The following is a 14,252-nucleotide window of genomic DNA, read 5'->3' on the forward strand; positions in this document are numbered from 1 at the left end:
CAGTCATTGTAGTTGGAATATGAAGTTCTTGCCTAGTTTTATACCCATCTCCTGGGAATCCTGTTTAAGTAGGCATAACTAGAAGTCTGTATTTTTACCAATTATTCAGGTAATTATAATAATAGACAAGTTTGGGAAACATTGATATAACCAGTCAGTATGATTTCTTCCCCTTACTCTTCAATTCTCATAGTCACACCTTGGTTAGTACATTAAATGCTATTCCAAAAATACAGGCATTTGAGTAAATAGATAAACTTCATCTGGGGATTTAGCTTTAAAAATTAATTACAGAGGTGCCTAACTGGCTCAGTTGGTAGAGCATGTGACTCTTGATCTCAAGTTCATGAGTTTACACCCCAGATTGGGCATGGAGCCAACTTAAGAAAAATAAGGGGCGTCTGGGTGTCTCAGTCCTTAAGCATCTGCCTTGGGCTCAGGTCATGATCTCAGGGTCCTGGGATCGAGCCCCACATCGGGCTCCTTGCTCAGCGGGGAAACTTCTCACTCTGCCACTCCCCTAGCTTGTGTTCCCTCTCTCCTGTGTCGCTGTCAAGTAAATAAATAAAATCTTAAAAAAAAAAAGAAAGAAAAATAAAAGTTAATTACAGGGACACCTGGCTGGCTCAGTCAGCTGAGCATGCAACTCTTGATCTCAGGGTTATGAGTTCAAATCCCTGCTGGGTGTAACGATTACTAAAGTAAATAAATAAACTTTAAAAAAATTAAAAATAAAAGTTAATTATATCTGAGGAAAAACTGTTTGAAAATTCAGAATATACCAGGGGGAAAAAAATCTTGATTTCTTACTTGAATGTTAGAGGTCCATTCAGGAAAAATATGAGAGCTTTAAGGATTTTGATGCTATATTTTTCATATAAATAACATCTCTTTTAAAAATTTTGCTGTGTAGAAACTACTCTTACCTTTTATTAGTCTTATCTTTGAAGATATGTGGAGTCTCGGGTATGGTGTTGTCCATTTCTCCCTAGAGTATAAAATAGCAGAGCAGATTTCTTTCTAAGGAAAATGAATGTGGGAAGGGTGCCTGGCCTGGGGTGAAGTTATAATATAATAATAATGGCTATGGTTATATTACATTTATTCTCTTCTAGTCTCTAAGTACTTTTCATATATTAACTCATTAATCCATATAACAACCCTATGTGTTAGGCTCTGTTATTGTCCCTCTTTGACAATTGAAAGTGGGGTACAAAGACGTTTAGCTCAAAGTCTTTAAGCTAGTTTTGGCAGAGTGGAATATGAATGCAAGCAGTCTGGCTCGAGAACCTGTACCCTTAACCATTCTGCTATGCTGGTAATTGAGAGAATAACTGGAGAGTAGAAAATAAGGTAGAAAGGAAGAAGGAGGACACTGTGAGGGGTGAAAGTTAGTAAGATCTCCATTCCAGAATTTCAGTGAGAATTTTGCCATTAAAGTGTCTAACCTAATGATTTGTTCTCCCAGTTTATGTGATTTACCTTTTGTAATTTATCTGAATTCTCCTTATAAAGTGAAGAAAGATACTGCTTAGGGGATATGATAGCAAATTTTACAAAAAATTTTATAATTGGAGAAAAAGCAAATACAATAGAATGAGCCATTTTAAGGTTCAGAACCCCCTTCTTGGAAGCAAGCATGTATAATTTGAAAAAAATTCTCAAGTAACTATGAGAACCACTGTCTGAAATCAGCAGTCTCCCCATTTCACTCTGGAACTTTGGAAACAAAGTGACAGCGAAGTTTGGTTTGTTTTCTTATTTTTTGTTGGTTTGTTTTTTTTTTTTACCCCAAGTTCTTTAGAAAAACTCTGACTTGTCTCTGACTTAGCTTGAATTTCTGAGTGATAGGAAAACAGAAGGAGTCTCGGGATGTGAGAAAGAAGAGTAAAATGCTGAAGGTACCAGCCTCAGCCCTACCTCTTCAGGTAGCCACTAAAAACCAAGAATAATGATACCATGAAGACTTACTTTGCCTCTTACTTATGTAGCCTAGGAAGAGAAATGGGTTTGATGAAATCACTTTTAGCAACACATCAAGTCCATGAGGGGCTAATGTATTCATTTTGGTTCTCTCAGTCAAGTGAGCAGCCCTGAAGTCAGTGATCAGAAACCTGAAACTTCAAGCCTTGCTTCAAACCTTACCATGTCAGAGGAAAGTAAGTACTGTATTCTGTGCACGATGAAAGAGGTATTCCTATAAATGGATGATGCTGTTCTTTTATAATTGGTTGTCACTGATTGCCTTGTTTGTTCCTTGTATCCAGAAGCCTTTCCTGTCCGTGTGTGTGTGTGTGTGTGCGTGTTTTCATCCATGTGTTCTTATATATTTGACATACCAGCTGAGGAAGAAAATCGCATGGAATCCATTTACCTGAGGAGTCACACTTGGTGATTTTATTTTCGTTTTGTTTTGAAGTTGATGTTCTGGAAGTAATACTGCCTTACTCACAATCAGAAAAGTTTATGAGCCAACCTCTGACTGCTCCTCCAAAGACATTGCTGTTTCTCCACCTTTCTAATAACCAAATGACTCTACCTATCCATCTGTGCCAAAAAGAAAAGTAATCCCCTTAAGAGCCCCAAATTAAAGGACGCCTGGGTGGCTCAGTTGGTTATGTGTCTGCCTGTGGTTTGGGTCATGATCCCAAGGGTCCTGGGATCGAGTCCCACATCTGGCTCCTTGCTCAGCAGGGAGCCTGCTTCTCCCTCAGCCTCCTGTGGCCCCTGCTTATGCACTCGCTCTCTCTCGCTCTCTCTCTCTGACAAATAAATAAATAAAATCTTAAAAAAAAAAAAGAGCCCAGAATTGATACTGGATGCTGGGGGAGATCCACCCCAATAAGATATATCCTCCACTTACCAACCTGCTTTCTCCTATAGAAAAGATAAACTTATAATGGACAAAATTTTATAGAGTGTTCTGGGTTTGTTTGGTTGGGTTTTTTTGTTTGGTTGGGTTTTTTGTTTTTTTTTTTTTTTTGCGAAGATGTAAGTTTTCTCTAGCATACCCACATATGCCCCCAGGTTGCCTCCATAGGACAAATAGTCATCCCTGAAATTAATATCAGTGCCCCTCCATATTTTACCACGTACTTTAAAAGAATAAATTTGTGTAAGACACTTTTTTAAAAGACACTTGTTTAGGGGATTTTTTCTTCTCTTAAGGTGGTTATGCTTAACTTGACATACTTCCTTCCATGTATTAGAAAATGTCTTTTAAAAAAAAAAAGGAAGGAAATAGTATATCTTGAGCTATGTATATTATTTCCTCAAAGGTACTAGTCTAGTGGTTCTCCAGCTCGTAGTGTACTTAAGAATCTGGAGTGCTTGTTTATAATGTAGAACTTTGGCCTCATTTTCAGAGATTATCATTCAATAGATCTGATGTAGATTGGAATGTATAAGAAGATAGGTAGGTGATTCTGATGCATATGAGAAACTGCCCATACTGTGGGAAACTGCTCTAATCCGTGAAAAGTCTCTGATTTTTTTTGATGTCCCACTCATCCCCAAGAAAAAAACCTATTTTTTTATATATTCCAGAGCCAGGAAGTAAGTTGAGTCTTCTTGCTCCTTCCAGATATTTCTTTCTCTTTTTCCCCTTCGAAAACTCAAGTTCCTTTGAAGTACATATTCATGCCTCCCTTGCCTTTCTTTTTACCCTAAACTGAACTACTAGTCATTTTGCTCTTTAAAGACTAGGTCTTCTTTGTTTTCTTCTCCATCCAAACTCTTACTATTCTTGGTGATTTCAAAATCCATGTAGTTGACCTATCCAATACCTGTCATCATATCTGTCTGCCTTTATGTCCCTTTTCACTCTGCATGGATTCTATGGCTCTTTATTATAATTGTTCCCTTACAAATACCTTCAATACCTTTGCCTCTTGTACTATCCTTGCTAAACCCCAGTCCTAATTTAATACAACTCTCCATCTTTCCTTTAAGTGCATTCACATAGCTAAACATTATTGGATAATTTATATACCTGGCTGACTCACAAGGCCTCAAATAGGCACCCAGCATGTTTGGAAATCCTACTACATTTTGCTAATGAATTTTACCTTTTGATATTTCACAGAATACATATCCTCACTCACCTTTCCTCATTCTTAACCGACGACTCCATTGCAAATAGAAGTTATCAGACAAAAAAAAAACCCTTATCCTCCCACCACCACCAAATCTTCAAGCCTACCTGTGTTTGTACCCATGTTTTCTTGCTTCATTCTTATCAGGACTAAAATAGTCCTAGTTCGTAGAAATAGTGCTCCTGTCAATGGTAAGACCTTTTATTTGGGCTCCATATCTAACCCCTTCTCACCTTCCCCAAGGGCTTTAGTATTGTTGTTAACTAAGACCATGCCTGCCTGCGTCATCAAATTCTTCTTCTCTTCTTAATCCTTCCTGTCAGTAAAGAGACATGACACAGTATTTGCCATCTTAAAACAGAAACAAAGCCCTCCTTTGGCTCCACATTCTCCACCAGTTATAGACCTTTCCTCTGTTCCATGACCCATTGGAACTTCTGGAAAGAGTTGCGCTTTCTTGTTTTCTTGCCTCCCATTCATTATTCAGTCCTCTCAAGTTTAATTTCGGTCACCACTCTTCCACTGAATTGCTCCTCTCAAGGCCATTAGTTACTTGCAGTTACTCTGAGAGGACTAGTTCTAGTGAACGTTTCTTCTCATATTCTGCCTCTCACTACTTTTCCTCCCACCTTTCTCTTCTGTTGGCCCTTCTTCCTCTGCCTGAACTCTGAATGTTAGGCCTCAGGATTTATTTCTAGTCCAACATTCTTTCCTCTTTCTGCATCGTCTCATCCACTCCGTTACTTTAAATATTGTATATATTGTTGATGAATTCCAAATTTATAAATCCAGTTTGACTTCTACCCTGATTTCATTTGTGTATCCACCTGCCTGTTTGATATCACAACTTAGATTTCTGAAAGGAAAGTCATACTTAAAATGTGGGAAAGCTTTTGGGACACCTGGGTGGCTCAGTGGATTAAACATCTGCCTTCAGCTTAGGTCATGATCCCAGGGTCCTAGGGTCAAGTTCCTCTCCCTCTGCCTACTGGTCTCCCTGCTTATGTGGACGCGAGCACTGTCTTTCGCTCTCTGACAAATAAATAAAATCTTTTTTTTTTTTTTTTAAATGTGGGAAAGCTTTTTATTCCCTTAGCCCCATCAAATCTCTTCTTTTCCCAAAGAGCCCCATCTTTAGGAAGTGGTTTCACTATCCCTCCAGTTGCTCAAGCTGGAAATTATCCCATATTCCCCTGTTTTCCTCATTCCTTACATACAGATCTGTCAGAATGTCCTGCTTTACCTTCAGAATGTATTTCAAGGTTGTGCCTCATCTCCACTGCTGCTATTCTAATATTATAGCAGATTATGCCTTGACTGTTTATAATCCTTTCATGGTTCCTAAGTACTGCAAAGATAAAGCCTTATTTATTCTACAAAGAGGTAAATATTGGTCTAAATCTCCTAGGATGTTTTGTCAATCTCTTCTAGAATTTAAATCAGAGGAGGAGAAGGGTTTGGGTTTTTTTTTTAAGTAGTTGTCAGCAGGGAAGTAACCATCATGCAGAATCCAAATGAATTTATGTTTTCTGTGATGGACATGAAGACCCTTTAGACCTAATTGAGATCTCTTTCATTTTTGTCAAAATTATTATGGATGAATGTGATCTACAGATTTCCAGTAATTATTTTTAAAGACCTTGAACAATGGCAGTGAACAAGATGTCGATTTGTCTTGCTGTTGGCCATGAATTGCCGGCAGCTCATGTGCTCTTGACCAGAGTTCCCTTTTTAGTTCAGACACTCAGGAAACCCAGCTAGACGTAAAGTTAGTTGGTTTACTCTAAAACCCTACTAGTAGTAGAATAACCACAACCTCTTTCTCAGATGCTGAAGGAAGTTCCTGGACAGTTCGGGGATCTGGTACAAGTTCTTTATGATATAACTCTGTCTACAGCATGGACTGAAATAGTGCGTAATGAATAGGATTTCGCTACCCATCAGACTTGAGTTGAATATTTACAGATGAAATCATGAGGGTTAAGGCTTCCCAGCAGCTATTTCAGATGAAGTCATTGGGGTTAAGAGGACCCTAGCTGTGAAAGTCTCTTTACTTGATGGTTCATCAGAGCATCACATCAGTTCCTCAGATCTGTCTTTGCTTTGCCAAACTTGAAAGCCTTCACCACAAAGCTGAAAAAGTAGTGGTATGGAAGTGTACTTGCATCTTTTGCTGCACTGTACACAGCAGTAGCAACAATTTTCTAATAAAACTGGGTACTCCCACGCCAAATCTGTCTTCCTGCAAATCATTCTTACAGCTTTTTACTCAGATGAGTGGAAACACCCAGAGAATGAATAAGCTAAAGAAATATAATGCAATTTCTTAGATATGGATCTTGGTTTTTAAGTTTGCCTCTGAACACAGTGAAAGAAGGCTTAGGGAGTTGCTTCATCTGTGGCTTTAGATCAGTGACAGATAAAGATAGAGATCAACTGGTACTAACAACCTTCAGCTCTTCCCCAAACCCCCTACATTCTGGCTTCTTCTACTGTCTCTAAAAGTCTCTCAACCCATTACTATAAGAGAGAGGGATTTTCTACTGCATAGTCTTTTTAAATTTCTCAGGTGCCGTCTGTAATCTGTTATTTAGTTTGAAAGACTCTACAGTGAGATATGCAATTTTCTCATTTCATTTTTGAAATGTTCTAACTTTTTACCTAATGATATCTTTCTTTCAGTTATGACATGCACCGATTACATCCCTCGCTCATCCAATGATTATACCTCACAAATGTATTCTGCAAAGTAAGTTCAATAATTATTTCAAAAATCTATGTGCCTTTTCTCTAGGTTCATTTCAAAATTTGGTTTGATATTTAACTTAGTAAGTCGACATTTAACTTCAGTTCACCTCTCATGTTTTCTGACCCTACTCCAATTTTTTTATTCCCTCTAAATGTAGAGTCTCTGTAACATGCTTTTAAAAAGTAGATGGTTGCCTGGAATAGATCACTGTTATACAGGAGCTTGCTGTAAATGAATGGCCACTGAAAATGAGAAATATTATTCGTGATCAAAGCATATCACTGATTGACCTCTGATCAGTCTCTCTTTCCTCTGCCTTGCTAGATCAGTAACACAGCTCAAGCCAGCCTCCTAGTGGGACTTCTCAGCCTAATCTATGTTCAGTTTCTTGCTTTAGGAATGTCCCCAAAGTAGAATTTAGGCTTGAAGTTAGGCATAGCAGGTTGAAGTCACTAAAAGGCAACGTGCTTTGGGCCTTCAACAGGTAAGATCAGCATTTAAGATCCACAAGCTAATCATCTCCAAGATGAGCAGTACAGAACTGGGTGTATACCAGATTACCAACCATCTGTTGATAAAGAGTGAACCTGCACATACATCGATAGATACATATGAGTGTATTTATTGAGGTTGGATGTATGCCCAGGTGCTTACATAGGCAAAACACATGAAGGAATTGGTAACAGAGGTGACTGATACCTATGGGACTGTTCATAAAAAGAAAACTGGCATTTTCCCCCCTTTTTGTGCTTGTTTATACCTTTTGAATTTTTCATCAGTTAACAAAGAACTAAAAAGGTCAATTCAATGAGTTATCCAAATTCTCATCTGATATTTAACACTAATAGCATCTTTGACCCAGTCATTTTCACATGATTTCCTTCTGTGAAATGACTGAACCTATTCTCTGAGATCATTATGAAGGAAATAAGAAAATAACTTTGAGCTATAAAAACACTACAGGAAAAAAGGATATTATGATCTTTAACATATCTGGAGATCAATCCATTTGAAGTCACCAAGATTTTAAATTATTCCCATGTGAGTTAGATTAACAGCTATGACCTGAGGTATTTCTTGGTTCAGATCTGGATAAGAACAGATGTGAATATGAGGCATATTCCAAATTCATCTGACTATTCAAAAAATAATTTACATACCTGTTGCATTCAGGACACCTTATTAGCTATGCATTCAGTCTTAATTCAGACCTCTTTAGCACTTACGTGAATCATTGCATTATAGCTATTTTTTAACAGGACCTCTACTTCAACTTTCTCCCCCTTCTAACCCATTTTATAAAGCAGTGTCAAATTAATCTTTATTCAAGAACAGCTCTGATCTTGTCACTCTTTGCTCAACAATTTTAGTGACTCCCGATTGTTGCAGATTGGTCTGAACTCAGCCTGGAATTCAAGGTCTTTGCTGTCTTTTCTTCTTTTGCTACTCCCCTTCACTACATGTATGTCCTTTAATATAATCTTTGCTCCTTATAGGCTTAAGCCCTTGTTTGCCTTCTTCCGTACCTTTACCAGAGTTTTTCTCTTTTCCTTGAACACCCTTTCTTTCCCATTTCTGCACATCTTATCTGCTCAGCTCACATACTGCTTCTTTATAGCCTTCCTTCATTTTCCTTTCCCCCAAAGCTAAAAAAAATGTTTTCTCCTTCATCGCAGTATTTTATTGTTCAGATTTATGTGGTACACAAAACACTTGCATTGTAAGTACAGCATAACTCACCAAATAAAATAACTGGTATCTAAAAATTCAGTGCACAAAATGTGGGACCATTTTATTGCATGGATGAAATGACCAGGTCCTCTAGCTAAAGTCCCAGAAGTTACACTGCTGAATTCAAATTCCCTAGCTAAACCTGATGTGGTTGGCTGCAACTAGTGGCAGTATATTCTGGCTTAAACATCAGTGGGAAGATTCTGAGTCCTGTCTGGGACTTCTCAGATTTTATTATCTGGCCCCTGATTTGTAGGCTTGATCTGGGGATATTGGGGCCCACCGCTACTCCCTGTTCTTTGATGTGTAGTGGTTGCTTGCCTCTTCTCTACCAGCCTAACCCCTCTCTCAAGTCCTACTCTCTCTCTTAGGACTTGTTTGTCCCAGAGGGCTGGGTGAAGAATAAGAGCCAATTGTGAGTCCCATTCTGTCCAGTTTTCTGTTATGTTAGGGGTTCATTGTACATGTAGATAAATTTTATCTACAAGTTTGCATGTAGCATATTATAGATGGTTGTAGCATAGTAATTGGACGTTGGGAGGATACTTGGAACTATTAAATTTCCCATAAAAATGTTTCTTAAGTGATAGTAGAACTTGGAAAGGAAAGATTAATTCTACCTTCTGACCATAGTAAGAGACATTTTATGTGGAAGGTTAGTCTCCTCATTGCTAATTTTTTGCTTTTAGTGTTACTAGCTCTTCCCTCTATTTTTCATTAAAAATAAATCACATATGAAAGTTTTTATTTTCTTGAACTTTTATAGACCTTATGCACATATCCTCTCAGTTCCTGTGTCGGAAACTGCTTACCCTGGGCAGACTCCGTACCAGACACTACAGCAGTCTCAACCCTATGCTGTCTACCCTCAGGCAACCCAAACATATGGACTACCTCCTTTCGGTAAGGCATTCTATTATAAGCAGTTTCTAAGAGTGTTGATTTTATCCCCTAGAAACTTTGATCTTTCCCCAAATACCAAGTATGGCTAATCAGGAAGCTGAAAGATGATGGGTTGTTCTTTACAGAGTATCTACTCAATTACAAGTGTGATAGATGTTGGGTGTGCAACTTTCCAACAGTATGTTTGATGCATATTAAATAAAATCATAACTTTCAATACTCATTTGTGTATCTGCCAAAATTTAGCTGTTTCCAGAAAGGTACTAAATCTTGACTGTAAAGCTTGGAATCTTTAAGTGTTGGGGGAAACTCTTTGAGGAATTACTGTTACTTTCTTTATACAAAACACATTACCATGGTTAGATAAGCATAATAAATATATTTTGAGATGACTCATTTTCCTGCTAAAACTTGGTAATCTAAATATCCAGATAGAGTATGCCTTATAGTGTACTCTCCTTTTTTTTTTTTTTTTTTTTTTGGTCAATTTCTCCCTCTCTTTTTCTCCCTCTGCCTTAAACCGATCAGTTGTTACTCTGCTGAACTAACAAGCTATCTTAGAATGAGGAGAATCCCCAATTTTATATAGCCCTATCTTTGTGCGTATTTTGTTCTGTGGTTTTAGGTATGTTGGACATGAACTGTGAATTAGATTGATTTACTGGAAGTCAGTTTGAGACTCTGGGAGCACTTAATATCTGTGCTGATTTTTCTTTGTGTAAATTGATAGATATTTGCAGTATGCTGTATTGTCCCTTCCCTGGTTTCCTAGAACCAGTGTTAGAAAGTTGAGCAAATACTGTATTATTTTCACATATGCAGCATGTTAATAAAATTATATCTCTGTAGCCTTTACTGAAACTAACTGGAAATTAGAAAGATCTTCTAAACAGATTGCCACAGATTCTGGATGTATTAGTGTTGCCTGCTTTTGGTTTCTACATTCTTGCTTTACCTGGTCCATTTGACTAGTCCCTTGTGACAGTGACAGCTCTCTTAGTTTTAGGCTTGTTAACGTGCCTTGGCTCCTGGTAACTACTAGAAATAAAATGGGAGGTTATGTTTTAATGATAGTGATGGGTCCGTAATCAAAGGAACGAGACTGATACAAAGCGAAAGTCAAGCAAACCTTTATTTCACACCAGGCATCAAGAATCAACTGACCGTTCTGGCCGCCTCTTACAGAGAGGGCAACCCCTCCCAGCCTCACAGACTAACTTTTATAGAGCAAAGGCCATGTGGTTGAGCCTGGCCACACACAGGTGGCCAATGAGATTGTAACACACAGAGAAAGCTGCACAGTCATGCTAGGTCACACACGGGTGGCCAATTGAATTACAGTTCACCCCATAGTAGCTATTTGAACTAGCCTATCACCTTGGTCAGGATTGGCACCCAAAAGGCAGGGCCCACACTCCTGGGTAGCTAGGGAGACAGTATGCATGCTTTACTGATTGGATGTCTCCATCTGGCCCTACTCATCCCTGCATTCAGGCTCTGTTACCTCCACCTGACCTGACCCGCCCTTGTATTTGGGCTCTGTTATCAGGGACTGGTCCACCATATTCTACTGGTTTCCCGGATTTGCTTTTAAGTAAGTTCCCCTTGGCAGGCTGGGGGTGGGTGGGTGGGGCGCAGGGTCAGTTTAAGTTTTACTACATAAACAACAAAATCACTGTTTAACCAGATGGAATCGCTCTGACTAAATAGGCCCTTGCAATAGTGGTAGTTGATAACTTCATGAAAGAAGACAAACAGAAATGCTCTTATTCCTCCATTTGTATGTCCATACCTCCACACCTGTCAGTATCCGCCAGTATACTAAAATCTAAAATTTGTTATATATTTAGCCAGCCATGACTGAGCAATCCTTTTGGAAATGGAACTCTCTGTGAATATGTTTGTGCTTATATCTTTTTGCATATGTTAAAGTTAATTTTTCAACAGCTGACTAGTAAAAGCTAGCAAGTATAAAGTAAGTATTTTTATATTAGTTTTTTACCTTCTGTTTTGGTTGAAATTCGTTGTTAGCAAGCCCAGAGCTCTTTATGACATTGTTGGACAGTTGATCATTCCTGCTGTTCAGTATTGAAGAAAACTCCTGTTACATCTCTGATCTCAGATTATGGAAGACCTAACACGGTGCCATGTGCATATTATGGTATCTTTTATGATCACTGCATTTCCCTTGTATTAAAGAAAAAAAAATTCTGTATAATAGGTCCTTGGTAAAAACTTGAAACTGTTTATATTGTAAAGAAGTATTGGTAATAGCAGGCTCTTTTATTAATCTGGTTTTGTTTAATATTTGGGAGTGAGGGAGACTTGTTTCATAACTTCTTCTCTCAGTATTTCAGAGAAAGAGAATCAGCTAAATCTGACTCTTAAGTAATATATGAAGCTTACTGGAGGGAGATTTAGGTTGGGGTAATGTGAATGAAAAATGTGGCATATTCTCAGAATTTATTAAGGAAATTATAGATACTGCTGGTTTTTTAAAAAGTGTGTTCACCCAAGTAGGAAATACTGTTTCTTTCTTCTTGTGAAGATTTGGCAATTTTATCTTAGTGCTGCCTGTTAGCATTAAAACTAGATTAGCTAGTCTGTTACTTCATTTCAGATCTAAACAGGGCTTCAGGAAATCTCTAATATCTAATGTTTATGAAGTGCTTTATATACCAAGCAGTATGCTGGGAACAAGTACCTCACACTTTACATTATTGTCTTATTTAATCTTAGAACAGCCCTTGGGAGTAAGCAGTAGCATTATCCCTTTTTATAGATGAGGAAATGGGCTTAGAAGGATCAAATGATTAGCCTGAGGTCATACAATTAGGAAATGCCTGGGTTTAGAATTGAACCCGGATCTGTTTAATTCCAGAAGTGCTCCTAAATTTAGTCTGTGTCTCAGAGTTGAGTTTGAAATTTAAAAATATTCCTCCTCTTGATGAAAGGAGAAAAAACTAGAGGATATCTAGGAGGCCTGTACTGCGAGCAATCTGTAATGCTCACATGTAATGTGAGTAATGTAAAAGTAAAGAAATAGTGGTCATACGCTTTTTAAGAGCTCTGTAGAAATGTAGTAGAACGGCAGAAAGAGGAATGGAGGGTTAATTTCCAGTGATCTCAGTGAACATGTGGGAGGAAAGGGGCACCCATTTATTTTTAGGAGCTCATAAAAGATCACCTTAGCTGCCACTATTCCGGCTTCTTTTGAAAGAACTGTAATGTGAGTTGGAGATTTGGTAATACTAAAACCTCAAGGATGTTCATGCCATTTCCCCCAGCAAATTCACTTCTAGGGATTTATCCTATGGAACTAATTAGAGATACCCACGGATTTTCTTTCTTTTTTTTTTTTTTTTTTTTAAAGATTTTTTTTTATTTTATTTATTTGACAGATAGAGATTGCAAGCAGGCAGAGAGGCAGGCAGAGAGAGGAGGAAGCAGGCTCCCTGCTGAGCAGAGAGCCCGATGTGGGGCTCGATCCCAGGACCTTGGGATCATGACCTGAGCCAAAGGCAGAGGCTTTAACCCACTGAGCCACCCAGGTGCCCCCCCACGGATTTTCAAAATAAGATACTCATCACAGCATTATTTATAACAGCAAAAGATTGGAAAGAGTCTACATTTTGAATTGAAAGCCATGTGTTAAATTGCAGTGTATCTATAGAATGGGAAAGTTAGAAATCATATTCTTATAAATTCACATTCTTAAAGAATATTCAGCATCTTGAGAAAAGTTTATTATTAATTTAAAAGCAATATGTAAAACTAAAAGCATTATTATATGCCAAGTTAATTTTTTTAAAATATGTGCATAAAGAATAATTTGGAAGAAAAATGCGCATGTTGCTGTACAGGCATTATAGATTTGATCTCAGTTATCAGGGAACCATGCAAGGCAAGGACTTAGTTGCGTTATGTGCCGGTTTCTGGTAACACAGTCCTCTACAAAAGCAAGAACTGCCTGTATTTTTTTTCTGTGCAAGGAGACTATGCACTTTTTTTTTTTTTTTTTTTTTTTTTTTTTTTACTTTCTGTGTTTTCTTCATTTTCTATAATATACATCTACTCACTTTATAATCAGGGAAATCTCATATTAATTATTTAGTATTTGTAATAGCTCATTGAGCTATCGAATCAACAAACCAAGATATTTTTCATGTGTTTTTTCCTGAGCATTGGCATGTGCTTCAGTTCCTAACCAAATTAATTTTTCTCTAAAGATCCAGTACTCTGATATATACTACTATAAATGGAAGTGCTCAGATTAGTTTGCTTAGTGACTAACCAAAGATGAAGTATTTGTGCTGAGAAACTTGGGTAGAGTTTGTGATAAGACCCCAGTGTGGGGGAATAAGAGGATGGAGCTCAGAGACTGGCTTCATTTGCCATTGTTAGACCAGCTGTTGTTCCACATCAGGCCCTTGGTGCTTAAAAGGCCCTGATAAGCTTGGTAGTTGTAGGGATAGAGCAGTGGACTGGGAGTCAGGAGACCAGGGTTTGGTTTCATCTTCGCTATGGGCAGGATTGCTGTATAGTCAGACCATTTGGTCATGCTGCCTATGACTTGGAATTCTGGGAAGGGCACTTTTAAAGGAAGATTCTTACATACTTTCAGAGCAAGGCTACCGTGATGCTAGAGGCAGTGTTCATGTGGTCTTTTATTCTTATCTTCATCGTAAAATAATTGTACTTTTAAATACCAACTTCTTGTTTCTGGCCAAAACATTCAAAACTACTATAGTCATTTTCCTACTTGCCTTGGACAC

The 14,252-nt window shown here is 38.0% G+C and overlaps 1 protein-coding gene across 2 annotated transcripts in view; it reads left to right on the plus strand.

Annotated features, from left to right (window-relative positions):
• The window catches only part of EYA3 (EYA transcriptional coactivator and phosphatase 3), a 107,799-nt gene that overhangs the window by 52,495 nt on the left and 41,052 nt on the right, over window positions 1–14,252 (plus strand). For both annotated transcript variants that reach the window (XM_080801117.1, XM_080801118.1), the window contains exons 4-6: window positions 2,080–2,159; window positions 6,777–6,843; window positions 9,341–9,477. In XM_080801117.1, the coding sequence (XP_080657243.1) occupies window positions 2,080–2,159; window positions 6,777–6,843; window positions 9,341–9,477 (284 nt within the window). The remainder of the gene's footprint in view (window positions 1–2,079; window positions 2,160–6,776; window positions 6,844–9,340; window positions 9,478–14,252) is intronic.

The sequence above is a fragment of the Martes martes genome (genome assembly GCF_963455335.1).
Source record: "Martes martes genome assembly, chromosome: 4".
In the NCBI taxonomy this organism is placed as follows: domain Eukaryota; kingdom Metazoa; phylum Chordata; class Mammalia; order Carnivora; family Mustelidae; genus Martes; species Martes martes.